Source organism: Falco peregrinus, chromosome 1 (genome assembly GCF_023634155.1).
Source record: "Falco peregrinus isolate bFalPer1 chromosome 1, bFalPer1.pri, whole genome shotgun sequence".
Lineage (NCBI taxonomy): Eukaryota > Metazoa > Chordata > Aves > Falconiformes > Falconidae > Falco > Falco peregrinus.
In genome coordinates, this window is record NC_073721.1 from 94963910 (window position 1) to 94991232 (window position 27323).

A 27323-nucleotide genomic window follows, 5' to 3' on the forward strand; every position below is an offset into this window, starting at 1 on the left:
ATGATATACCGGCCTGAAAGCCCACGCGGTACAGGATTGGCTGAGAAGTCTGGAGCCAGTGTTCTATTGGGCGTCTGGAGTATGTGGGCGGGGACGGGCGGCTCGCCGCTTTGCATTGGCCTTGCGCCGTGCCCGTTGCGAAGGACCCGGGCGGCCATTGGGTGGTGGCAGTGCCACTCCCGAGGGGGAGAGTAGCGGTGGCGGAGTTTGAGGGGGGAAGATGTCGGGCTGCGAGGCCCGCGATGCCAAGAAGCTGGTGCGCTCGCCCAGCGGGCTGCGCATGGTGCCCGAGCACCGCTCTGCCCGCAGCCCCTTCGGCCTGGACGAGCCGCCCTGGGTGCCTGACAAGGAGGTATCGGCGGGCGGGCGCTGCCGCTCTTCCCTTCCCAGGCGGGGCGGGGGGGGCTCCCTGCGCGAGGACAGCGCCCGCTCGCGCCGCCTCAGGGGCCAATGCCCGCGGGCAGCCGCGGCGGAACGCCCGGGCGGGAACCGCGGGTCGAGGTCGCGCTGCTTCCCCTTCCCTCCGCCGCCGCGGTTCCCGGCGCCTCCTTCCCCCCCGCTGCCGTCGCTGCCTGCCGCGGCACGGCGCTGGTCGGAGCGCCGGGGAGTGGGTTTCCCGGCCCCGGGGCGGCGGGGGGGAGGTTGCCGGCCCCGGGGGTGCCGCGCTGGCCCGCGGGGGTCGCCCGGGTGCTGAGGGGCGAGTGCCAGGCGGGCTGGGCTCGCCTCCCCTCGCCAGCCCCACCCGGGTGCGGTTGTTGATTTCCCAACCCCGGGATTTTGTTCCCCTGGGTTAACGCACAGGAGGGAGGGGGCTGCCACTCGTTCCTCAGGGGTGGGCGGCCCTGTCACAAACGTTAGTGAAGAACTTAACGAGGTAACAGCATTAATGTTTAGGGAAGCAGCCTCTTTAAATGCTTATAAAGGTAATTCTGAAGACCGTGTTGATTTAAAAAAAAAAAAAAAGCAAAGTATTAAGGCACTAAGGCTAAGTTAGAACAGCTCTTCTGGCTCCCGATTTAAATGTTCATAGTGTCAAACAAGTATTGAATAACTTAAACTGCTTCAGTCAGCTTTGTTTTTACATTCTTTTCAAATAACCTACGTGATCATTATATTAAATTTAATGTAACATGCATTATTTGTTACCTCTCCTACAGCTAGATGCTAAAATAACTTGACAATCAGTTGTTTGTTTACTTATTGCCAGCCTTCTGTGGTGTGGATGCATGCCAGTGTCTTTAAATGTGGCTGGAATGAAGATTTATTTTAGATGAGCCAATATGAATTTAAGCAGGGAGTCTGTAAACAGAGCTGTTCTTTGCCACATACTGACGTGGTTGGTCTGTTTTGTATGGGAACACTATGTCCTCCTTGGTGAGGAATGAGGAAGAAAATTTTGTCCCTACCTTGTATCTCTTGAGGCAAAGAGCTCTGTGTAAGAGTAGTAATTCTGGAGATTCTCTGCCAGCACAGCTTCTGCAGCTCAGACTAACTTTTACTGTCATAAGGTCTGTGATGTTGGTTTTGTCCAAAATAACCACCGTTTTTTGAAAACTAACTTTTCCAACGTATTTTAAACAAGGGGTCTGCTAAAACATGTTGTGGGAGTTTTCTCAATTTATTCTCTTCCATACTTAGTCAATAAAAAAATCAATAATTCTCCTTGTTATCTGTAGAAACTAGTTATCGGCCTTACAGGGGCTGTAGGTAAGACAGAATTTTCACTGACCACGGCTGAGTGTCATTTGAAGGTCTGGGTGCTCAGCTCTCCGGGTTGCCACCCAGCTGGCGCCATAGTGGTGTGGTGTACTGGGTGTGTTGCAGACCGAGTGTGCATTTATCAGTGAGCTTGTGGCAAAGTCTCAGCAGTTATTGTGCAAGCGGTTTCCCTTTGCGTTGCATGGAGTCTGCTTTTGCTGCGTAGATAACTTGGTGTGCCCTGTGTGCACTCACTTAGGCCACCTGGGAACCCGATTCCTGACATCCTCATCACCATCAGTGGATATGATTTGTGTAACGGTTAAATTGAAATTAGTTTTCTCCCTGACCTTCTGAAATGTATTTTATATTTCAGTAGTCATTGATTATAGCAGGCTACTCTCATTTAAAAAAAAACAAAACTCCAAGGTACTTGAACTCATATATATATATGAGTACTCTAATAGATAGTACCATCTTAATTCAACTAAAGGCTGTTTGAGGATTGCGGTAGGATTTATTTAAACTAGTTAGATTTTAGAATTAAGTCTGTATATTTTAGATACATCCATCTGATGTGTATGGTTAGTTTGAATTTTATGTTGCAGTTGTACTGCAAGTATTCATGTTCCTTAAAATTCAGTTTTTCCCCTGTAGCCTGTTGGTCCGTAGGCTGATAGTGTTGGTTTATGACTGAATGTTGCCTTTGCATCAGTCTCTGATATTTGCTATTGAGGGGAAGTGTATTATAGGCAAATGTTTTAAGTGTATTTGTTAATGCATATTCTTAATCTTGCATTATTGTTATTTTGTAGAAAGCTGTTTTACTAGATTTCTTAAAGTGTATTGAAGTTCTGACATCCCTTTGGTTAATGATTACCAAATTTGTTACAGAGTTTTTCCTTAAATAAAGCAGGTACATGATATACTGGAAAGCTTATAAAAACATGTTTTTATTAATAAAACAGAATTTAAAGAAAATGTTATCTAATTAGTTAATTCAGCAAGAACACTTGCTCTTGTTACCTTGTCAGATGTAATTAAAAAAAAAAAAAAAGTGTTGTTTATCCAAGACAAGAGAGTGGTATTAGCAAATGTTGATCTGTCTTTTCAAATACACTGGCTTCTGCTGTGCACCCAGTAACACAACTTCAGTAGCTTTATTTTTCTTATGCAGGAAGAGGCTACTGGCTTATTTTAAAAAAGTAAAGGCACCTAAAAATTATGGCAGTTAGTAGTTTTGCAAAACTTACATAACACTGAAATATATTGCAATTCTTAAATTTTATGTCACAAGATTATACAGTCTTAAAATACCAGTTGCTTTGAAGAGTTTGAAGTGTAAGGCTGAAGCAGAACTACAGAAAACTTTCTTTTTGGTAGTCTTCTAATAATGTGTCAAGGTGGATAGTATTAAGAAAATTCATGCTGAACATCATTGAACTTGAAACATAGCTTAAAATGCTTGTCACTGCATGTGCCTTGTCTAACCTGGAATTTCTTTGTTAATCGCCAGCAGGGCTCAACTGATTATGTTCCTATTAAGGAAATCTTGGACTAGAAATTGAGCAAAATTTGTGTGTTTGAATGCAGAGGTGGCCAAACCTTGTGACATCCAGCTGTGTACCAGATCTTTGTGGCTGAGGAACACTATGTGCCTCAGAGCTGGGATGTGTGAGGGGAGCTTACAGATGTGGTGAAATTGATTCCCTAGAGCGCCTCAATCACTGCAGGAGGGAGCTGGGCTTTGCATGGCTGGGTCCTCGGTTGGTTCAGATGCTTGGAGTTGGCACTAGCAGTGTGACAGCTGTGCTTGGACTGCTGCAAACTTGTATAGCTCAGGCAATGATTTGGCCCTGTCCAGCTGTAATATCAGAAAGCATTGTAAGCCAGATCTGCCACATGTTTGCATTGTATCATTTTCCACTCTGGCATCAGCTGTTTTTTTGGTCAGGTGTGTTGCAAGGTGTCATTTGATGAGCTTGTGAACTTCTGCATTTGCAGAAGTTCACTCTGTTAGGAGCTCAGCCGGGTGTTATCTTGTGTGACTTTCTGAATCTCTTTGTTATTGTATATGCAAATAAAGCATATGAAGCGTAACTATAGCTTCCTGTGCATCTACAGTATTCTCACCTCTGGCTGAATCCAAAGTATTATGCAAATTTGTTATCACACTTCAGCAAATCTATGAGAAGTTCTACTGTATTTGTAATAAACTAGCTCTCAGTATTTTTAAATTAATACCAGGATCCAGCAGCTGTTGGATGTTCTTCCATTTTCCTCTTGCTGTATGAAGTAATCTGATACCAGTATTAGTGTTATATTGATTGTATGTGACATGAATATACTGGTGACATGCGTTTTTATTTCTTACTTCGTATTTTTTTGTTTCTACTTGACAAAAAATTTAATTTGCACTAGTTTTAAAAAGCCTGTATCTTGAAGACCTGGAAATAACTCAAACATCATGCTTCCTCCTCTGTAAATGTGATAAAAAAACCCTTCAAGCAATAAAGCTTAATTCAATACTCATGTACTCTCTAATTATGTCAGCATATGGATGAATAGGAAGAATTCACCTTTCAAGGTGTTCCTTGATAGAGATCTCTTCCCAGGCAAAGTAGAAGTTGCTATTATACAAATGGGTTCACTTGGTTCTGGTTACTTAAAGCAAAGTGCCTTGAAGGAACAGTGTATCGAGCCTGCTTGTGTTGGAATATTTTTGTAGGAGAATCCCGTTCTGTGATGCCTGCTACCAAATGTCATTTGACTTGTGGTTTATTTATGACTGTTCTGTATATCAGGCAGTACTATCATGATAGGTCTGGAATTCAGAAATGCTTTTCTGTAGAGTTTGTGTTAAGTAAGAGGATGGATAACTTTGTTCCTTCCTGAAAAGCAACTTGTATGTTTAACATAACATTGTATATGAAATCTATTTAGGATAGTATTTAGAAAAGTGTTTTTTCCCCCCTCCTTTGTGGCTTGCACTTTCTGATTTCTGACCAAAAAACCCCCCAAACAATATGTTGTCATTAAGAAAATGAGTTAGGCTTCTGGTAAATTTCAAAATGTACCAGAATTCTTGCCAGGTTCAGCTCCCAGAGAAGCTCTTAAGCTACACATGTCAAAATTTAAAACACTAAATCAAGATCAACATAGAGTAAAATGTGGTATTAGCAGTAGAGTATTACTTGTTTCAGAGCTGAAGCCTGGGGTATGCTGAAGTTGCTTTATGCTGAAGGTTATTCATCAGTGAATGTTAGAATAAGCTTTTCTGCAGCTATTGTGAAAAGAGGTGGTTGGCTGCCTTAATTCAGTACAGTATTTGAAACAATACAGGAACATTTCTGGTTCTCTTTCGTGTGGCATTTAGAAACAGAGAGCCTACTGTAACAAATACTGCAAGTAGTATTTATGTTCCATTACGGTGACTGCAGTTACGCTCTAATGTGTTAAACTTCTGTTTAGACATCAGAACACTTCATATAAACTATTGCGAATTATCAACAAACTTCTACTTAAAAAGAATGTGAAAAGTTTCTTGGGAATTTTTAATTTAGCTGCTGTAAAATTTTTCTTGGCTATAGTTACTGAGCTTGTCTCAGTGATTGGGTATCTGCTGAAGCAAAAGTCCCTGAAATGGACAACAAAAGCTGTTGTAACCTGAAGGAATTTATAGAAGATAAAGGATTAAGTATTGAAATACATTAATTAAAGGCAAATGGTGATTAATGTATGCTTAGCAAATAGCACCTGCTCAGCTTACGGCATGTTTTTGAGATGACATTTTGCTGTAGTCTGAGATAGTTTGGTTTGAGGAGTTTCGGTTTCTAGAGTTATAAAACTTACTACAGGATCTAACCATGTTCTCCTGATTCAGATGTCAGCCTAATTTTGCATTAATATTTGCAAATAAATCTAGCGATATTTGCATTATAAGCCTTGGAGAGTGGTTTTTGGTATGGTAGAAAAAAATACGTAAAATCTTCATGAAAATCCAGTGATCTAATGGCAGAGTATCAGCCTTTTGGTAGGTGACTTTCTATACAGAAAACTTTACTTGTATAACAATCACTAATCACTTCTGGTAGTTTAGAAAATTAAAACTGTCATCCCCTAAACTCTACTTAGTTGTGAGAGGAAAAAAAAAGTCTTCAGGTTTTTTTTCTGGCTTTTCTTTTGGGAGGAGTGTGGGTGTATGCTGCTTTTAGGAAAGAGATATTTCAGGAAGTGACATTTGTAGCTGGAATAAAAATTCTTAGTGGCTTGGAAGAAAACCAAGTATCTCCTAGCATTTTTCAGAAATGTGTAACTATTGAGAGCATTAAAATATAAACAATGTTTTAGAGAGTCAACAGAGCATCACAGTATAATGCAGTGAGGATGACAACTTAACACAAATCAGTCGACTCTGGAATATATGACTGACTGGATAGCCAAACATAATTAAGCATAATACTTCTGAAATGTGGTTTTGACTGCTGGCAAGATGCAGTATTCCTTAGGGCAAATGGGTTTGGCAGCATTTTTAGTCTTAGAAATGGGGATGATGTTATTTTGCTACATCAATATGAAATGAAAGCCATCCATAGTGAAAAGATGAAGGATGGAAATTTGTTGGAGGGGTTTCTTTTTAGGGCATAATATAAAGCTCAGTCCTTGTATGTGGTAATAGGTTTAAAGGTTTAGAAATCTTGTAGGTTAATCTTAATTTGTACTGTTTTCTAGTGCCCAAGATGTATGCAGTGTGATGCAAAGTTTGACTTCATAACTAGAAAGGTAAGAGAAACCAGTGAAGTGTAAAGCATTAACTGTTGCAAAATACTATTATGGACTTACTTGGATGTAAAATGTAGACGATTTCAGTAGAATAGCATGCAAAATCAGATGTAACTTGGAAGTAGTTTTTCTTTCTGTTCTGCCTTTTCTGACTACACATCCTTTTTGTTTTAATTCTGCTTTGAAATTCTTCTTGTTGCTGAATGTGTACTACACAGTTAGGGTTCTTCCAAATTACTGGGTACCCACGGGATTTATATTCAAAGGAAGGGTTAGAGCAGCTCGTGTGGAAGTGGCCTGCTAACACCAGTACTGACACAGAAACCAAATCAACTAATTGCGTTCTGTTTTGGGAGATAAAATTAGTTGTGGAAATGTAAGCAAACATGTTTTCAGGAGTAATGAATTATAGTCTTACACTTAAGAACTGTATTGTTAAAAAGCAGATAACCAAAACTCAGATTCTTCTGTTCTAAAAGTAAAACAAGATTTATCTCAGGTTGGGAAAAGGGAATTCCTGATTAAAATAGAAAGTGTAAACCACCTTGATTGCTGTGAGCCATAATTAGGCTCACTGTATGAAGAGAAAACACTAACATTAGAGTTAAGTTATGTTCATTGCATAAGAGTAAGCAGGTCACTGTGGACCGCACGCTGGTGTGCGGAATACTACTATCAGAAAACATTCTGCTGATATTGGGGTTTCTGCATGGAGAAGGAAAGCAGCCTGGCTCCCCACCCCATCACCCTCCCAAATAAAAAAGTCCAACAATGATTTTTAGCAGGGAATATAATTCCTTTGTATAACTACATTGACACTGTCAGCACGTGCTTGTGGAAGTGTGACTTACAGCGTACTGACATAATTGATGTTTTTTAATTTATTGTTTGGAGGGAGAGGGAAGGAAATATTGTAAACCAGACATACCAATATGTTAACCAGGTAGGTGTAAGTTTTCAGGAGGCCTGAAAAGCATTAGGATGTCAGTTAGTAATCCTAGTAATAGACTAGACTAGACCATTTCAGTTGGAAGGGACCTACAACAACTATTTCAGTCCAACTGCCTGACCAGTGCAGGGCTGACCAAGTTAAAGCATGTTGTTAATGGCATTGGCCAAGTGCCTCTTAAACACTGACAGGCTTGGGGCATCGACCACCTCTCTAGGGAGCCTGTTCCAGTGTCTGACCACCCTCTCGATAAAGAAATGCTTCCTGATGTCCAGTCTGAACCTCCCCTGGCACAGCTTTGGACTGTTCCTACATGTCCCATCACTGGATCCCAGGGAGAAGAGATCAGCACCTCCCTCTCCACTTCCCCTCAATCATGGGAGTGCACTTTCTCCTAGTTCCTGTTTTACCTTTTAGCTGGATGAGTTACGAGCATAGTGTTTGGTTGGAGTGTTCAGGCTGAGAAGTACTAATTCATTAGGCTGCTGCGTTTTACTTGTGTTAGCTTTGGGAAGTAAATGCAGGTAGCCCTGGAAAACAGGTACTCCAGAGAATTTTGCCTAATGTTTGGAAGGAAAGCCTAAAACTGACCAAAACTGCAGTGTATCAGTTCCTCATATCAAACTGTTCAAACTTGCTTTGAGCCACAAATGAGTTCCTGCTTGCCTGGGAATACTGGTTCTCACATGAGAACTTGCATCAGGAAGACCTGCTGGGACTGTCACACCCCAACAGTGATGTGGAGCACAAGCCACTGGTTGCAGATTTAGTAGCTGAGAAACACAGTGCAGTACTACTTCTGGTTTTGCAACTTCATTGGATTTGTACTGTTCCACCTCGTATTTCTGATGGAGGAATAGCTTTAGGTTTTAAGTATGAAGACACTATCTTTTTTCCATGGGAAAATCTTGAGAGTAGGTTTTAAAGGAGGAGCATAGGATCTGCAGTTGAAGTTCCCTAATGCTTTTGCTTGCAACTGGGAAGGGACCTAGAAACCACTCTTCTCTTGTGTATTTATTGACAGTAAGGTGAAGGATTTACTGTACGCTGGAGAAGCCCTTTCAGTGTCTTGTCTGGTCTGCTTTGGAAGCATGTTTACAGAGTGCCAACAGGCTTATAGTGCTGCTGTTCATACTGTATTCAGTCATCAGAGATTTCTTTCTACCACCCTAGCAGTTACATTTCCCTTACCTATCCCTCAGCTTGCATGTTTCACATCTGAGAAACTGTTCTGTTTCTTGGGGGATGAGTGTATTTAATGTAGTAACTTTCTCAAATTATTCCCTAATAGTTTCCTTTGTAAATAAATAAAATACTCTGTTGTGCCAACAGGCCGTGGCTGTAGCAAGATACAGCTGCTGGGAAAGCAGGTGCAGGGCCAAGAAAGATAGGGACCGGTATGGGAAAGTAGGGAGTAACAAACTAGAAGGCTGAAGCACAGCAACACAATTAGCTACATGGGTAGAATGCTTATTTTAGTCATGATAATTAGGGGTGTGAGAACCGCGCGCGTTTAGAGACTACTAACCAATTGTATTTCTGCTTTACAAATATGCATGTGTATCGGTTCTATATAAGTAGTGTTAGAAACTAATAAAGTTGAGCAAGATGCATAACTCATATTGAGCGTCTTCTTGACTCCGGTGAACCCTTCTTCCAACAATATTCTTTCATGCTTAGCATCACTGTCGAAGATGTGGAAAATGTTTCTGTGACAAGTGCTGCAGTAAAAAAGTGCCTCTGCCTCGCATGTGCTTTGTGGACCCTGTGCGCCAGTGTGCTGAATGTGCCCTCATCTCTCAGAAAGAAACAGAGTTCTATGACAAACAGCTTAAAGTACTCATGAATGGTAAGGACTGAACGCGTATTTATGCTGTTTTGATCTCATCTGTATTTATTCAAATTGTGTTAAACAAATCTGATAAACAGTAAGAGTAATGCCCCTTGTCAAACAAGCTGCATTTTTGCCTCCTTTAAAGACTGTTTTGTTCTTATGCTTGTTTGTCAGTTAATAATTCTGTGTAATTGACTTAGAGAGAAGTTTACACTTTTTAGTCAATGTTTACAAAGAGTGATTTAATTAAAAAGACAGGAATTTTTAATGCCTCTGAGAACAGATGTGTGTGCAGTTGACATTTTTCTTAAAATGCATCTTTTAGCCATATTCCTGTTACATTAAATAAGGATGAAAAATACTTGACAATAGAGAATATTTTAATACTTTTTTAACAAGATACAGTGCTTGTTTCAGGCTTAATTTGTGAGCTTTGATCTTGTCCATGGCTTACAGCTATGGTTGATGGCAAATCATCCTGAGTAGTCCATTTGGTATAGTATTAAAACTACATGTGATACAGTAATTCATGTTCCAGTTACATTAAGAAAGCTGAGTCTTCAGTTTTTAAATGTTCTGTGATTGTTCAGGGCCTGTGGATGGTCTCTCAGCCCGATGCCAGGGTGTATGATCGGTAAGCTAAGCCACATGTCTGATTAGCACGAATGTTCCTAGGGAGATTCTGTGTTCAGGAAGGAGTATGTTCATCCCTGTAACACACAATGATTCGTAATTCTGCTTTGCAGATGAGGGTGTAGGTGAGTGTTTGAATAATGCATTTTAACCTCAAGACCTGTTTTAAACCTTGTCCTGCTTGCATTTGTGTTAGGCAATGAAAGTCTGAAGTTGTGCCTGACTTACTGTAGAGCCAGTGGTCTGAGAGAGGTGGTGGTTGTGATGTCCTTTGCCGTTTTGCTGCTGTTGTCTCTGTCTTGCTTCAGCAGCAGCCTGGGGTCCATGACGAGGGGTCAGTGAGACTGTGTGAAATAGCTGAAATACAGCGAGGTGAAGCCCGTTGAGGCTGCATGGTTCACGTTATGGAGATGGACTGCAGGCCATGTGGCAGGGCTGTATGTTGGGGTTTTTTTCATCTCCCAGACCAGCAGTATTGGGATGAGGTAATACAGGGAGCATAAGGCATGGAGGAAGTAAAGTGGTTAGGCGTGTAGTCTGTTTTATTTTAAGTTATGCATCACTTCACCAGTGTAGCCAAGATGACTTTTCCGATGTCAAAGAAGCTGTTTTGAGCAGGAGGAAACATAACGTGAAGGCTGAGGTTTATTGACCTCAAAGTAAGACTTAGCTAGCCTTCAATGGTGAAAGAGAGGTTGTCTTTACTATTTAAGTGTAGAGCTGAAGGTCCCATCCTGCTGTTAGATTTTTTTTTTTTTTTTTTTTTTTGAATACCAAAACAATAGTTTGTATTATGGTGACAAGGTGGGGTCTTTAATTCTTGCCATTTCCAAATCTGTTCTCATTTTTAAAAGATTCATCTTGGATATCATCTGTATTTCCACTACATGTGGGAGAAATTACAGAGCAATTGTGAAAGGTCCTGTGAGTCAAAACATGATAATTAAAGATCAGCTTTTTATACTTCAGTGTTCTGCTGATGTTAATCAGTTTAACATTTCAATTGGTCTGTTTACCCAATTCAGTGTATTAGGTGCAGTAATTAAAAATTAATTATTCTTTTTGATACTTGAATCTTCCTTCCAAACCAGCATTAGAATACTAAAACATTTCTTTCCAGGTGCTACATTCTTTGTAACTCTGGGAACATCAGATAAATCTGAGCTCATGGTTTGTCGACTTTCCAACAATCAGAGGTGAGAAAGATTGATAGAAATTACACTTGTAAACTACATTATTGTTGCACTTACAGCTACGTTATTATCTTATAACCTGAACAAAATATAACAACAACAGGCTGTGAGGATATCAGAGAGAGTATAGACACAACTTTATTGGAGTAAGTTGGTTTGAATTTACTAGCAGTGTGGATCAGAATGCCTTGGAATGGTGGAGCTCCACTCGCTGATAATGCCTCTCAGTGCCACTGGAGTACAGTGGTGTTTGCCAGCTAACAGGGGGTCACAGAAGTGGGGGCAGGAAAAAATCTGTAGCCCCTGATAAAAGCTGGTTTCAGAGTGATTCTAACACTGCACTACATTGTTCATCGTTGCATCCCAAAGCATTGCTTTGGTCATCCCTATAATTTGGTTGGCTAGAAAACTTTAGATTCTGTGTTCTCTTTTTCTGCTAGAACTTTGGTAGAATGCTTTTAAAATTTTGAAAGGGTCTTCTGGCAAACTGAACTATAGGTTTTGTGGTTTGTTTGTTTTTGTTTTTCTTTAAGTGAAGAACTTCAATTAAAAGTAATTTTTCTTGCTTGATTTTTCTCCCTGTCCACCCCAAAGAACACAAAAATAGCTAGTCACTGAGAGATTATCTTTTTCCTTTGATTTGGACTTGATATTGTAGGGGAAATTATGCTTTTTTTAAAAAGGTTTTCTTCTGTTACGTAGGTATCTGGTTTTGGATGGAGACAGCCACTATGAAATTGAAATTATACAGATTTCAACTGTTCAGATACTTACAGAGGGATTCACTCCTGGAGGTAATTTTTTCATTGAGTACAAATTAACTGTTAAGGAAAAAATTACGTGAAGTTGTAATTATTGTTTAAGCTAGAGAGTGCATTTCTAGGTTATTGGTAACCTAGGTGTAACTATGTTAGTTACAGCTGCTTTCAGAATAGAGCGCAGTGTGTGAAAGCCTGTCCATGTGGCTGCTGGGATTTTTGGGAAAACCTAAAAATTGAGAAATTGCCTTCCAGCTATACTATGGGAGAGCTTCTTGACAAACCTGAGTAAAGGTGATCATCATCTGTTTTGGTCCTTTCTCTTGGCTAAATATAAACCCCTATTGATTCAAAAGCTCGTAGGAGGGAACTGTTAAGTCTTTTGTAGCTTCCATCTCGGAATCCAGCTGGGATTTCTCTTCTATGGGTACAGTTGTGAGGAGAGAGAGAAAGAGAGAGAGAAACTGGGGGTGGGGGGTGGGGGGAAGTAATTAAACTATGTTTTCATAACTTCATTCAACATGAAGGGGTGGCCAAATGAAACTGGTAACATCTGAATCAGAGGGCAGCTACTTACTGCCTCATCTCTTATCAGATTTTAGAGTATTTCAGGATGAACTTGAATATGATTTCACTGAAATGAGAGCAAACAAGGTCAGGAATTTTAATAATTGTTCTTTAGCAACACCTCTGCCACTGCTGGATTTTTCTAATTGGACAGCCTATCTGTGCAATATTCAGTCAGTACAGCATGTTAACTTTAACAAACTTATCTTGGTATTCAAATCAACCAGACATGTTGCTGAGTTACTTAATGCTCCTATAATTCCTTGTTCACTACTCTTCTGACTGCTTTGTCTTTTTGCCTGCCTGCCTGCCTACCTGATGGTAGAAAAAGATATTCACACTTACACCAGCCTTCTGGAGAGCCAGCATATTACTGAAGGTATCACCGGTACCTTTGAGCATGACTCACCTAAGCATGCTGTCATGACCCCCCTCCCATCTTTCTTTGCGGTGCTGGTTTTTCGCTTGATCTGTAGCTGTTCAACTTAAAGATGAGTTATGTTCAAATCTGACATGTATCTGTTCCTTCCTGTCTGTTTAATAAACTGAGAATGAATGTTGTGTAACTTTTCAGAGAACTAAAACACTCAAGGCCTTCTTTAGACCAAGTGTGCTATTATTATCTGTGCTAGAAGAGAGAAGGGAAGATGAGAAATAGTATCTTTGGTGGTACACAGTATTACACATCACCTACTTCAGCAGAGGTATATGCCAGAAATGAACAATGTACTTTTTGTGTACTGTCCAGTAAGGCTTTGCACTGAATAAATGAACTGTTAATTAACGTCTTGCTTTTCCACATCTTTAAAAGAAGTAAGACCTCTTGTTACGTAAGGTTACTGCCCAACTCGGTAATGTCCTGGAATGCCAGACTTGGGCAAACTGGTTAAATCTGGTGTTTGATTTCCACTGATTTAAATAGTGCCTTAATCTGTTATCCTGACCAGGTAGATGCAGGGGTGGGAGTGATGAAGTTGGATTGCAGTTTATCCTAGAATGGGGGGCACACAGTGACTTGTACAGACACTGCCTGCCAGCTTTTGATCAGGTTGCTTAGATTGAGATTGTCTTTGTTTGGTTTCTTGGCTATTACAGTCGTGGCCTCCAGGAGCCCTCTTGTGCAGACATTTTTAAAAAGAACTCCACAAAAAGCATCCTTCTGTATATTGTGGTGCTGTTCCTGGGGCTTAGTTTGTGCTTTACTACTCCAGGAAATAATGCCAATCAGATGCGGTATTTTAAACAAAGCTTTTGTTTCACATCTGTATTTTTGCTTTGGTTTATCTCTTTTACTCTAGCTGCATAGAGATTAAGATACAAACATCTTGCTATCACACTGTTGTCAGAGCAATGACTTCCGTAGCGGATTTCCTTCAGGAAGTAAATGATGTTGCCAGTTGTTTTCTAGTCTTGCGTAAGCATCTCTCCCAACTCTTGTCAGGTTTGAAGGGACTTTTGACTGCTACGCCAGGCTTCTCACCAAGCAGGGGTCCCTCTTTGGTATCAGTCTAACTGGACACTAGTAAATCAGTTTACAACCTGCAGGCTACAGTATGAAACTATGGTGTCTACTCCAGAGAAGATGTGGTAACAGTAAAACGTGAGGGTATTCTTAGTGTGGGTAGCTAGCAACTTTACCTGACGGCTTACACAAGTGCTGCCTCGGCCATTGCCAGAGAGAATTACACAACATTGAGTCTGCACGTTCTGTTGCCTGGCACAAGCTCCTGCAGTCACCACCTCCTCTGATGTGGCAGTTGGTAGTGCACTGGCAGTTAGTAGTGCTTTGAATTAAGTGATAAGCTAGTTTTCTTCAAACGTGCCTGTTAGCTAAGAAGAAGTTGTGTTACTTGGTTGGTAAAACCTGTTGCTGTTCAAGACTTTACTTCTTTTTTCAGGAGGTAATACTCGTGCCATAGGTATGATTCTGCAGTATAAGGTACCAGGATCAGAGGAGGTAACACAGATGAAATTTACAGCCAGTGAAGACTTCAGCTGTAACAAGAAGTTGTCAGCAAGCTGGCTGGCAGCTATGCATAAGGTAAGCAAAGGAGGGAAAGCTCAGAGAAGGCTGAAGAAAATCTTCATGTGGGGCTGCTCAGTAGCACTGAAGAGAGTCTGCAGCCTTAGGAGTCTTTTTTACCATTATTTTTTATTTAAGGACTTTAGGGCCTTGTCACTAAGAAAACAGAAGCTATGGATTGTTGTTACAAACATGACTTTAGCTTTATGCTCAGGTACCTGACGAAAATGGGCACTACAAACGGTTTCCTAACATCTTATGTATGTCATTATGTGAAAAGAAGTAGGAATTAAGACTTTCAAGTTCCTTAGGTTTTTGTTACTCACTGAAGAATGTGCATTATGAAATACTCTTCTGAACCTAAACTCAGCTAATTGTTTTCACTACTTCATGAAGGTTCAAAGAAGTTGATTTTCGAAAATGGGGGCAGGACCCTGTGGAAGACTGTTCCACCTTTTGTTGCTAGGCTCTCTGTGGCTAATGAAACTGACAGTTATGGGAAGGAAAAACCAAACGCACCCCTAGTTCTGGAACTTTGTTCATTTGACCAACTGATAATCCAAACTGTAATTTATAAGCTGTCTGCAAATGCAGGTGCGTGGCTGTTTGCTTCTTTATCCCTGTTGTTAGGTTCCCCAGCCACCCCCAACCCTCGTATTGAACTCTGCATTCAGCAGAGAACTTTGCATTGCCACGTGAGTGCAGTGTAGCACTTCCTGAATACCTGTTTTAATTCACCTTTCACAAGCGATGCAACTCCTGCAGATGCAGTGAGAACCGGTATTTTATGGATAAACTGAACACCCTTCCCACACTGATTTGTCTCCTTTAAACTCTTCACAGGAGTTAAGCTCGGTTTTGAGCAACAGTCAGTGCTGTGAGACTTCCAGAGGGCCTAGCTAACAGTACGTAAAAGGACTTGCAGCTAGAGAACGCACATCTCTTCCCATGGCAGGGGGCAGGTCGAAACTGTTGTTTGAGGCACATGAGCACCTTGCCAGAACTGTGCAGGGAAGAGGCAGAAGGGGTGTGGGGAATATAGACCGGAATAACATTGTTTACTGCCTATGTTTAGAGAGATTACCAAGATCTCTGAAACACTACTACTAGTCTCTTAATTTCTGACCAAGAAGAAACAAATTAAGTTGGTCTAAAATCTTCAGTGACCTAGGTTCTGCACTTAAGTAACCCTGAATAGTCTTGCAAGTTTACTCTAGTGCCTATCGCATTGGCGTTAAAGGCCTTAGACTAAGGAAAGTAGAAGAAGAATTTAAAGCCTTGGGTTGAAAGGAAGTTTTTGGAGGGGTAGGAAGGAGATGAGGGGGCTGCAAGTGAAACTTCAGTTAACACAGTGACCTTTTGCCTTCACGTCAGGCAACAAAACTTCTTTATGAGTCCCGGGACCAGTAAGGGCAGCGAACTGGTGGCCGCTTGAAGGAAGACACTAGCCTCCACGGACCCGCCCTCTCACTTTTTGCTAATTCGACAGCTGGTAACACTTGCTGTTCTTGACCCTTTCCCATTCCAGTGTGGTTCATGATGTAAGAATTGGCAAACACGAGAAATTTTTTTGAACCATAAGTATTCACTATAGTGTGCAATATGTATACAATTAATGCTTTAAACAGCCTCACCTTTTAAGACTCTGTATATTTTGTTAAGCCTTTATTGGCACTTAATATGTAAGTGACCTGCACTACAGCTAATGTACAGCACAACTTTTATAGTAACACTTATATATACTGTTTGCTACAGAAAGCAAACAAATGTGTATGTCTCTTCTGCAGAGAATAGCTTTTGGGTATAGATCTCAGGTTTTTCCCTCTATCCAAATGTTTAAAATCAAATGTACAATAAAATCTGCCTTAGATATGATTTTATAGAACTCACTTGGGGTTTGTTTGGTTTTTTTAAGCATTTCATTTTAAATATCTAAGTATTTCACCAAATACCACCAAATGGACTTACATGAACGTGACCTTGGAACTTAATTTCTGTAATAAGTAAATCTCCAGAGTAATTCTTAGTTTTGTATTTTCTTTTGGTAACTAGCTTTTGTTAATCTAACTGTAATTGTATACAATTTAATGTACAAATATGAATAAATTAATTCACTTATTTAAAAAAAGGTGATACTTAATTTTACAATATATAGCTTCTTTAACGACGGGTACCATGGTCTCTGCTCTGAAACTTCTGACTTGTTATAAACAGCACCCTGCTTTTAGTTTGGAGTGCTGCTAATTGGTTCAGCTATTGGGATGAATCCTCGGCTACATGTGCTGTGCCAGGTTCTGCCCTCAGTCATCCTACCCTGGTAAAAATTGCGTATGTGAACACAGCTTGTGTCTAAAGGACCCTTGAAGGCTGTTCTAGACAAGCATTAATTTGGCACAGCTGGAATGCTGGAGAACTAGTGTGAGGAGGTTCCAAAGCTGCTGGGCAAGTCATTTTTTGTGCAGCTGGTAAAGCCGTGAGGAAGCATGAGTTAGCAGATAGAACACCGCAAGCTAGAACTAACCTTTTTGTGTCGGCTGTGACCAAAGGCCTGTCTATCCTTGCTCCCTGTATAAAGATACTGGAGAATGCAGCCATGCCTTAGCAGTACTTTATTGTGCACATTTACATGTTCTCTGAATTAGTGTATCATAGGCTCTTGAAATCATCACATTCATGTAGCAAATTCTTCAACAATAATACCCTTTCACTTTTCACCACAATATATACAGTTAATGCTAACCTGTGGTAAAAGCAAGTTACAGCACTGCAGAAATGGATATATAAATTATACACAGAACTTGTACATGAAGAATTAATCAAATTGCATACTGTTAAATGGGAGAAAATTACAAGAAATATGGCTAAAACTTATAATGGGAAATTCAAAATATAGTTTTGGTATATAAAATCATGTACAATTAAAATTCCAGTGAAGTGCCTTTTTTTTTTTTGCCTTTTTTTTCCTTTTTTGTTGCGTGAAACTACAACGTAGTGGAATAGGTTATTGCATAACTTGCCTTGGCAACAGATTTAGGCTGCCAAGAACCACAGAAACTGTCCTCAAGTAAGCTATTGCCTTTCTTAAATCCTTCCCTAAACTTTGTTTCTTTCTTCTCCTTGACTTAACATCTACACTACCCTCTTTCTACTTCTATCCCATCCTTCATATTTTCTTCTAGACTGACTCAGGCAGACTTCAAATGACACAGTATAACCCTTACCCGGACTCTTACCCTTTTCAACTATTGCACTTTCATCCATGCAGACATACAAATCCCTTAAGCTGCTGCAAGTTCGGTACTAACTGTTGTGTCCAGGACGGACAAGCTCGGGTGGTTAGTAGGGGATCCTTTACATTAGCAGAGGTAACACTGGTGCTGTAGGCTGAATAATCAGAAAAGAAAACACCAAGTGAAATACTGTGTAGGGATTTTGAGATGTGTACAAATACTAGCTTGATTCTAAATGCAAATACTAGATGCCAGATTATGTAAAAGCTTTTGTCAGGGTTGTCTAGACCAGGATTGAAGTGTAGAGCATGTAAACACTTAAAATCCTAGCCTTCATCAAGCTTTGGTGACTACTTAAGTTACACATGTAATAGGTGAAGATCTTGTGTCCTAGAACCCAAAAAGTTGATCAGTAATAAGAACTCAACATTCACTGGTATCAAACAAAATGTCCAAAGTCCTGACGTGGGACAGTTACTGTGGGGTTGGAGCAAACTGGACAGCGTATCTGCACTCCGCAAATGACACCTCTGAACATTGAACACAAGAAAGCTCCTACCATGGAACTTTAACTTAAAACACTGCTTTAGATGATAGTTGGCGCAACACTGTAGGTAGTGGAGGTATCACTGTCCTCATCAGTGGTGGGTCACATAAAAACGATCCTCATTTACAAACTGCAGATCTTGAAAATCGTGGATGCTGTCCATTTAACAAGAGAAAGCACCATTAAAACTAAATGTCATAGTTTTATTTCTCTGTGTGAAATGATCAAAAATGATGGCTCCAGTGTATGTTTTAAGTTTCCAGTTACCAGCACGGTATTGCACTGTTGTACAACCGATTTCAAGCAAGGGTTCGCTGTCTAGGTTTTATTCGTGGATATAACTGTAAAAACAGAATAAAAGTATTAGGCTTTGCGTGCTTGATACCAAGTTAAATATAAATCAGTTCAGTTATAACCAAGGGGTACTTGCTAACAAGAACTGGGAGATGAAGTGTTTGGGGGGTGGGGGGAGGAAGTTTTGGTAAGCTACAGCATGTTCTTAGATAACCTCTGAAAAATCACACAGAAACAGCAGGATGCCAAGGGCTGACTTACTCCTGGCAGCAGCAGCAAAATTGCTGCTGTGAGGGTGACTTCATTCATTTAGCTCCAAGATCCCAGACAAGACCAAAGGACGGACGCTTTGACGTAAGTACAAGAATTCCCTGTTGAGCCCCAGAGGGCTTCCTTCCTGCTCCGTACGGTTCCCTTACGTGTTTTGTCCCCTGTGTCTCTCTACTTAGTAGCCATATGTTCCCCATCTCCCATGGTAGCAGTGTTCCCAACTTGCCTACAGTTGTCATCTTCAAGACTCCTTCCTGAAAGTTCTAAATTTCTACATATCTATATATTGCTTAGCTCGTGCCAGGTATTAAAACCCTTCCTACAGAACTTCCTGGGCCAAAGCTTCAAGCTGCCTAAATAGAGCCACTGCACTTTACGTAGGGGCCCTATATTTTAGCCAAGGGGGGAAAAAAAAAAGCTCGTTAAAGATTAAAGCATAAACTACATTAAATGTATTAACTTGCCAAATGAAAAACAGCACTAATCTCCTAAACATAGCCTCTCCTTTTTGTTTGTAATGACACAGAGGCCAGAAAGAATAAAGATAATCTGCTTTGTGCCACTTCATACACAGAGGGATTCTGACCAAAGATCCATCTGGCGTTCCTGCTTCAGGAGGAAGTAAAAAATAAGAAGAACTTACCCCAAGAAGGTTTTTAGGCACATAGCCTTCTTTGTCATTGAGGCGGGCCCACCACCACTCTGTTTCATTGTCGTCCTTACGTCTTAGAATAGTAATGGCATCACCCTCGTGAAATGACAACTCATCATTATTCTGGGCTTCGTAATCCCACAGAGCGTACACCACTCCTTTATTCATCACTCCCAACTTCTCCTGCACTCCTGTTAACAACAGATTGGAGAACGCACTAGACAGTAAAATACCTTGGGTTTCTCCCCGAGTTTTTTAGTATGGACACTGTGGCCCAAATATTAGTCTGTTATTTATAAAAGTTTCATGAACGATATTCTGCACTTCCATGACGAAATACTTTCAGAAGTTTAACTGTGATAAAACCAAATTTTACAGAATGTTTTAAACCAATTTAGAGCATAACGTTTTCCTCTTATTATATACACAATAGAAACTTTACAATCTTACATTCAAATGAGAATAAAAGTAGTTTTACAAATGTTTGAGCAAAGCAGCTTTCTATAACTGCTGTTATGTTTCTCACAGGGCTGCCTTACACAGTAGCACTTGGAACCTTTTGAAAACCAGCAACGTCAAGTGTATAGAGCCTTAATGAAACTTACAGCTTCTGATGGAAATTAAAAACTTGTCTGTTACATCCAGGTACTTTTCTTGCAAAATACACATTTTATTTATATATACACACACTCTCTCTCTCTCTCCAAATACATCCCTTCATTAATTATTCATAAAGTATATGTATGTATTCATGTGATCTAGAAATTTGTGCACCTGGAGGTTGGGAATATCTCTGTCAAGATAACTGATGACTCACTGTTGCTGTCAAAACCTCCCCATGGAAGCATTTCCTTGAAATTAAGCCAAATTAAACTTTAGAAATCTAACATTAGAAGGACCCTGCAAAGTAACTCAAAGAACAGAAGGGCTATGAGCAATGCAATAATGAAAATACTACTCTGCTTTTACTATTTTGAAAGAACAGGTGGTTGATGGGCAGTATTGTCAAATCTGGGGCCTAGGCAGATGTTTCATGCATATCAGAGAGAGAAAAAAAAAAAAAAAAAGCTAAAAGTTTCTGAAGTAGTATCACAGCTTACCATACAAGAACTGGGAACACTGAATATAGCCTTCTTCCATCTCTTCACACTTGTCTGCAGCAGTTTCTATATCACTTATAGTTGAAGCGAAAATAGCTGCCCCAGATTCAACCAGCAGTTTACAGAGATGAACACTATTGCAAGAAGCAGCACAATGCAAGGGTGTCCTGAAATAAAGCAAAAGTGTATACATGAAAAAAAACAACTTCCATGAATCCTAGCTTTTGCAATAGAGTTTAGCCTGTCAGTTTTAAAGAAAATTGTTCTTTATGATTATAGCCTATGTATGCATTGTTCAAAACCTGCTAAGCAACTGGAGTGCACTCCAGGATTTACCTGACTCCAAGTACAGCCACACATTATAAAACAGATGTTAGCAAAAATGTCTGTTCTCATAGCTTAGAAAGCTGCTGGGTATAAAAAGGTATTTTCCAATATGAGGAAATTTGAAAGGCAGAACAAAGGTGAGTGAAACAGATCAGCACAGCAAGGCTTCACATCCCCTCCAAACACCTCTAAAGTGCTACACCTACCTGTAAGGCTAGATTCTTCAAGGACACCAAAATCTGTGGCGAGTTATATGAAGGTGAAACTTAACCAAATTAACTTTTGTCATGTTTTATTTACAGTTTAATTATTTCAGCATCTGAGCAAGAAAGGCAACTATACCCCTAAGGAAAACCAAAAAGTAATGTACTTTATGATTTAAGTGTGCTTGCACAGGAGTTGAACACAGATCAGAATGTGCTCACTTCCTAGGTGTAAAAGGGAAGGAAATGGTTCCCAAAACAGGTCTCGACTAAATCTTGAGTGTGCATCAAAATGGCATTTCTCCCAGATGCCAAGTTAAAAATCTTGACACTTACCACCCGTCACTATCTGCTGCATTTACATTTACACCAAAATCAAGCAGGAACTTCACAATGTGGTGATGACCAGCACACACTGCGTTATGCAAAGGTGTAATTCCTTCATCATTTGGTTTACTGGGATCATCAACCTATTGAAAACGTAAAATAGTTCAGCAACTTTTTTTCTTCTTCTAAATATCTAAAGAGGTTGCCATTGTCTAGAATCTCACCTCATATATGATTCGTTGTACAAGATCAAATTCTCCCTCCAAAGAAGCATCTAGGAGAAGGGCCAACGGATTGAACTTCACTCTCAAACCGTGGCCTGTTCTTTCAGAGTTAGGTTTCTTCAAGTTGGTACGTTTTGTCTGAGTAGAGATGAAGGTTGGAAGGCATCATTTCAGCTCCCGTAAGTAGTACAAATTGATTCAGTTACTTTTTAACTCAATGAAGAATCCCATCCTTCTTGAATGGTAATTAGCTAACTATGCAAACATTTCTGTCAAAGTCTCTAAATAAAAGGCTCAATATCTCACTACGTCTTATCCAGTCAAAAAATGAAAAAAACACACCAATATCATTTAGAAGCTTCTAATTAACAGTAGCGAGTACAAGAAATGAAGTACTTAAGTCAATGATTTTTGAGCACCACTATCTTAATTGTATCTAATACAAGCTGAATGTGTTTCTGGTGGATTGTCTCAGACACTGTCAAAACTTTTGCTTAGACTAGAAAGCATGACACAATTAAGCCCGAGTATCATTCTCTACTCGGAGTAATCTTTGCCTTGAAATAGCGAAAGTACCTGCTGTAGGTCAGTACCGACAAAGAGTTTTGCTGTGGGAAAGAAAAGTACAGAACATGAAGCTGTTTTACGTGACGTTCTAGCTGGTGTTATCGGAGGAAGCATTCTCAAGATCTGAAACACTGAAATGCACTTTGAGAATATTTTGAATCATTCACATGCGTTCTTGCCACCTTCCAGAAAAAAACATTATTTTTTCCAGAAAATATATTCCAGAAAAAAACTACAGCTTTTATAGAATGCTTTTAGTGTCTAACACTGTATAAGATCCATTTTCATTCATGCTCCTATTTAGTATGGCTATTTCAGTTTGGAAAATAAGCCTCTCACAGTACGAATAGTATCTGTTGCCAGCATGTTCCATTCTCCCAGAAGTATCCTGGCCCGCTTGTGCTCATGGAAAATGCATTCAGGGCTCTGTGCACACTGCAGTCCAGTTGTCAGAGGAATGCAAGTTCCCCAGATGAACCAGAAAGTGGAGATGTTCTTTGAAACTAATGTTAAAGTGCGTCATACATCAACAACTACAAATAAAATTCAGTTTTCTCCCTATTTCCAATTCTCCATATGCTGTAGATTTTGGTAATGACAAGTATTTAAGAGATTTTGGTGCAGCTGGAGGAGGGCCTTTGAAAGCGATGCAAATTATGTGACAAGCCCATTAGAAAAAACATTTCTGCTAAAACAAGTCAGCTGTGTTGCTGTTAGTGTTGGCCATGGTCTCACAACTCTGCTGAGAGGGGAAAAGGAGCACACTTCTCCCAGAACAGTTATTTTGGCTTGCCTGCAAATTAAAAAGCTTCCCACTGATACAGCTTACCCTTAGTTGCAAACAAATTGTTTTGTAGGCCCAGGGAAATGAGTATTTTTAATGGAATCTCAGATTCCAGAATTAGTTCTACAAGAGTATATCCCTAAAAAAGTTCTACAACCTAAAGTACACACACAATCTCCTGTTACCTCCATTAACAGCTTTATTATTAAACAGCTACAGCAGTATAACTAATCCACCAGAATACTCCTTGGAGCTCCCCTGGTTTTCTTTTCTTTTAATATGAAACGTGAAGTGCAAACATACTGCTTAGCATCCTACCATCTTCCAGTTGCACTTAAACACACAGCTAATAATATAGTTCAAAAAACTGTCTTTTTGCTTTGTTACTTACTGGAGGAAGTGGAGGAGGAACAGCAGGTGGCAAAGGAGCTTCATCTTCTACTGGTGAACTGACCTCAGGTGTGGGACTGGATGACTCTTCAGTAGAAGGAACTATAGCAGGATTATTGTTGTTATCTTCAGTTGTCTCAGAGGTTTGATTTGTGGTTTCAGTGCTTATCAGTTCCTCGGTAGCAGGGGAAGGTAATTCATTATCGTTGGCATCTGACGAAGGGGGTGGCTCATCAGGGAGGGGAACTGTAGGCTGTATGGAAATCGGTTCTTCAATATTGCCATTGGTACTAGTGTTACCATTATCAACATCAGCTAAGATGCCTATGAAGTCCTGTGGATTGCTTGGCTGATAAAAAGGAGCACTTTCTATTCCTCCAGCCAGAGTATTAAAGCGCTGATACAACAATTTTTGTATATTTGGTCCACTTGGGCCTTCTGGTTCAGTGATAGAACTACGCTTCTTTAATGGCCTAGGGGCATTGGCCAATTTTCTTCTTAGAGCTTCAAGGTCAGCATCGCTTTGATAGCGTAGGGGTGAGTGCACAATAGGTGTCAGCTTAGTAGGACTGAGAGGACGAGGAATGTTTTCCACATTGCTGTTTTCACTGGATGGCGGAGCATTTTCCAGCTCTTGATCTTTTTCAGATACCTCAGTCTGAGGCTGTGACTGTGGCTGTGAGGAAGTCTGCGCAGGCAAAGAACCATGAAGGAATGGCAAGGGTGAGGGAGAAGTTGAACCAGATTGTAATACAGGTTTTCCGTAGACTGAAGAAAAGAAAGAGAGAAAACAGTGAAGAACTGTTCTCAAATTAAGTAATAAAATATTTGCAAATAAATTGCATGTCTCTGTTGCTACTCGTTTGACACTAATGCAGAAAGAAAAAACATCAAATTAATTGTATCAGAGCCTGTCAAGACAGAAATAAATACTCACCTGTTGGTGATGGTGATGCTTCTTACCATTACAAGCTACAAGTAACACCTGGAATGTTTTTCCTCTTTCCTGAGGAAACAGTAAAAGAAGAAAAACTCTCCTCTCTAGACACTGTTTTTTCAACTTGTTTATGAAAGTATTGGTAGAGTAACCAGACTATATTGTTCTAATTGCATCCTGTTCTAAGGAAAAGTTAGCTGAGTGTATACTTATCACCCCCAAAATACATGGGATCATTTTTCTGCCACACTGTGCACATAAAAATACCTTTCCTCTTCTCACAGATTTAGACAAGTTTTTCAAACTAATATGGAAAGTAAACTAAGCCCAGTAAGTAGATCTCAACAGTCTACTTCAAAGCAAAAAAAAAATAAATAAAAAAAATATTCTACCTGCTTTTACTGACTTGTTTAAAGTATTGTATACAGCTTGTTGATAATTCTTTGGTGGTGTTGCTTGCTGGAGATACATTGAGTAGATGGAACTGGAGTTCACTGTCTGTGGCCCTTTTCGAGGAGACTGAGGTCTTGATCCTTTATCAGCTAGAAAAGGTCTGATTGCCACAGTTAAAGGGAGTTCTGGCCTGCCATCTCCTCCTGGAAACAAGGGGGGACCGGAAGGTTGATACGTAGGGCTGGGAGGTACAGAAATTCTCTGTTGAATCTGCTGTGAAGAGCTGGGCTGATGTGCATTGCTTGGTGGCGGAAGCGGAACAGGTCTTTGCCGATTTGTTATACTAGTGCCAGGTCTGGGCAGGCTGCCATCCTTCCTTCTTTCTAGAGAATTTGTAGAACCTGTTCCTAAGGGAACTGGACTTGGATAGGTCCCATAGTTTTGAGGCAACTGCTTGCTTACGCCAGGAACTGTCGGTGGCACCTTCCCCAGGTCAAGACCCTATGTAAGAACAGTATATACCGTTTAATTAAATAAAGTATTTGTGAGCGAGAATATTCCTCAGTCAACAAAACATACTAATAATGTCGTGTGACAGCAAAGCAGTAAATATAACAATTTGTGTTCTTTAATCACTAGGTAAGATTCTACCTGAATTTATCACAAGACCTCACTGTACATCACGCAGAGGCTGCTGTTTAAAGGCATCTTCAGCTGTAGTACATTTATATGAATCCAAAACCACCTGCATACTTTCAAAGCCTGAATAACCTGTTCTAGGTTCTGGGTCTCAGTATCTAGTTGATAATGTATTTGATAATATACAGTGTGGTAGCACTTTACCAAAACTATTTAAAGACGACGTCCTTATTCTTTAAAGATCAGAGTCTTAAAGAATTCATAAAGTACTAGAACAACACTGCAAAAAACCACCACCAGTGGACTCACTCAAGGATGGATTTAATGACTTCTTTTGCGAGACAAAAAAAAGAAGACTGCATTTAAAAAAAATCATAATTACACCAAGAAAAAAGACTAACAAAGATTTGAATTAGAAAAACAGAAAGGTGGGGGAGATGATTAGGAGAAGCAAAGGGAGAGAAAAGGGGGGACCAGGTATGTAGAAGAATAGAAAGGAATACAAACTACTGAAGTTGGAAAAAATAAATACTGTCATGTGATAAGAACAGAAAGGAATAGAAGGAATACAAAGGTAATTTTCTTTGTGACTATTTAAGTCAGCAGCAGCAGGGAAACTAGTTCTGTATGCAACTGAAGTGAGTTCAGGTATGGAAGCCAAAAGTTCATGTCAGCAAAACAGATCTATAAATATATCACAGATGAAACCCACCAGCTTATCAGTACTTCCTAATACTGAAGTTGGCAAAGGCTGGCTGGATATAGTTCCTTGTTTTAAAGCAGTATCCATGCTTGATTCTTTCCAGTCTGTGTTGGAGATCTGAGGGGGTTTGACCACAGGCGTTGAGCTCTGTTTAAGTATTGGCCAGTTGCCATCATTAGCTTGAAAACAGACAAAAATACTGTATTTAAGATAATCCACACCACCACTGTAAATAAGCAAAACGTGAAACACAATAGCTTGGATTACAACAGGATTAATTTGATTCCAGAAATGAGATAAGTCACTATTAATGTTTGATTCAGAAACTGATACTGATTGCCCAATCACTTCTCATTACCCTTTGACATTCAAATTGTATTGAAAATTTCTATAGAAAAAAAGATATGGTTGAAATTTTGGTTTGAGCATTGCATATTCTGCTATTTGACAGCAAACAAATTCAGAACAAAAATCCTTCTTACAGAAACACTTCACCAACATATTTGATACTATCCAGAGACACTACACGTTAAAGCTACGTAAGCTCTGAGTGGACTTACTCCATATTTAAACTATGGTTACTAGATTCATTCACTCATAACAGGATGTAAAAAACTCCATTCAACAATGGGGTGGAACAAAAGCATAAATTCCTTTGCTGGAAATGGAAGTTAACTTACCTTTTGTTTTTCTTCAACATACTCACCTGATAAGAACAGCCCCAGAGATTTACTTTTAAAGAATTTTATAAAGTCAGCTGACAGCTTCAACTCACAGCATCAAGATACAAGTCATGGGCTTTTATTTTCATAATATGCAAGAAATCATGCATAGCTGCACATAAACTGAGGCAACAAATCCTTAATGAAGTCCTAGATGCATTGATATGTTACTTTATTAACTGCGTGAGACTATTTAGTTTGTTATCTAAGTAAGCAACAGATTTTAAATAGCCTGATAATTAGATCTGTTTTATAGTAACTAAATAGATCCCTGGTTAGATCCTAAGCTTTGATTTGCCTTTAAAAGATTAAACTATAGGTTTCTCTTACTCTAAGGAGACCAGAGATCACTTCTCCTTCCTTACTGCCTGTAATTATCTTTGGGGAGCAGTACATATCAGTAAAGGTGACATGTAACATGTAACCAACTTTACTAGAGAGTAATAACTAAAATGGAGGGGAATTTGTGTGTGTGTAGATTTACTGAGATTTCTGAATATAGAGAGACAACATCAAATGAAAATCAGGTATATAACAACAAAGTTTCCCATTTCAGTTTAAGTTCCTAGAAAACAGA

General features: G+C 39.9%; 2 protein-coding genes across 10 annotated transcripts in view; one reads left to right on the plus strand and one right to left on the minus strand.

Moving 5' to 3' along the window:
• Positions 1–122: 122 nt before the first annotated feature.
• On the plus strand, positions 123–16326 carry ZFYVE21 (zinc finger FYVE-type containing 21). Of its 4 annotated transcripts, XM_005242988.4 has the most exons (8): positions 127–352; positions 6430–6480; positions 9110–9278; positions 11017–11092; positions 11792–11883; positions 12740–12793; positions 14313–14455; positions 15812–16326. In XM_005242988.4, the coding sequence occupies exons 1-8, from the start codon at positions 221–223 to the stop codon at positions 15845–15847; spliced, it is 753 nt and encodes a 250-aa protein (XP_005243045.1). In that variant the 5' UTR covers positions 127–220; the 3' UTR covers positions 15848–16326. The 4 variants fall into 4 exon arrangements, 3 of the variants coding, with proteins under 3 accessions (XP_027650431.1, XP_005243045.1, XP_005243046.1); XR_003556868.2 differs by lacking the exon at positions 15812–16326 and having other exon boundaries at positions 123–352; positions 12443–12793; positions 14313–14383; XM_005242989.4 differs by lacking the exon at positions 12740–12793 and having other exon boundaries at positions 131–352.
• Positions 16327–17031: 705 nt separating this feature from the next.
• The window catches only part of PPP1R13B (protein phosphatase 1 regulatory subunit 13B), a 68947-nt gene continuing 58655 nt past the window's right edge, over positions 17032–27323 (minus strand). For all 6 annotated transcript variants that reach the window (XM_055797025.1, XM_027794627.2, XM_027794626.2 and 3 more), the window contains 8 exons: positions 26034–26203; positions 24682–25183; positions 23354–24120; positions 21612–21749; positions 21397–21530; positions 20531–20697; positions 19422–19621; positions 17032–18555 (listed from right to left, as the gene is read on the minus strand). In XM_055797025.1, coding sequence (XP_055653000.1) covers positions 18514–18555; positions 19422–19621; positions 20531–20697; positions 21397–21530; positions 21612–21749; positions 23354–24120; positions 24682–25183; positions 26034–26203 — 2120 coding nt within the window. In that variant the 3' untranslated portion in view covers positions 17032–18513. The remainder of the gene's footprint in view (positions 18556–19421; positions 19622–20530; positions 20698–21396; positions 21531–21611; positions 21750–23353; positions 24121–24681; positions 25184–26033; positions 26204–27323) is intronic.

Bases quoted from the DNA above. Each gene is read 5' to 3' on its own strand.
- ZFYVE21 (XM_027794630.2), top strand. From the start codon at position 221: ATGTCGGGCTGCGAGGCCCGCGATGCCAAGAAGCTGGTGCGCTCGCCC. The intron at 9,279-11,016 runs GTAAGGACTGAA...ATTTCTTTCCAG, and splicing joins GCTTAAAGTACTCATGAATG to GTGCTACATTCTTTGTAACT. The intron at 11,884-12,442 runs GTAATTTTTTCA...ATCTCTTATCAG, and splicing joins AGAGGGATTCACTCCTGGAG to ATTTTAGAGTATTTCAGGAT.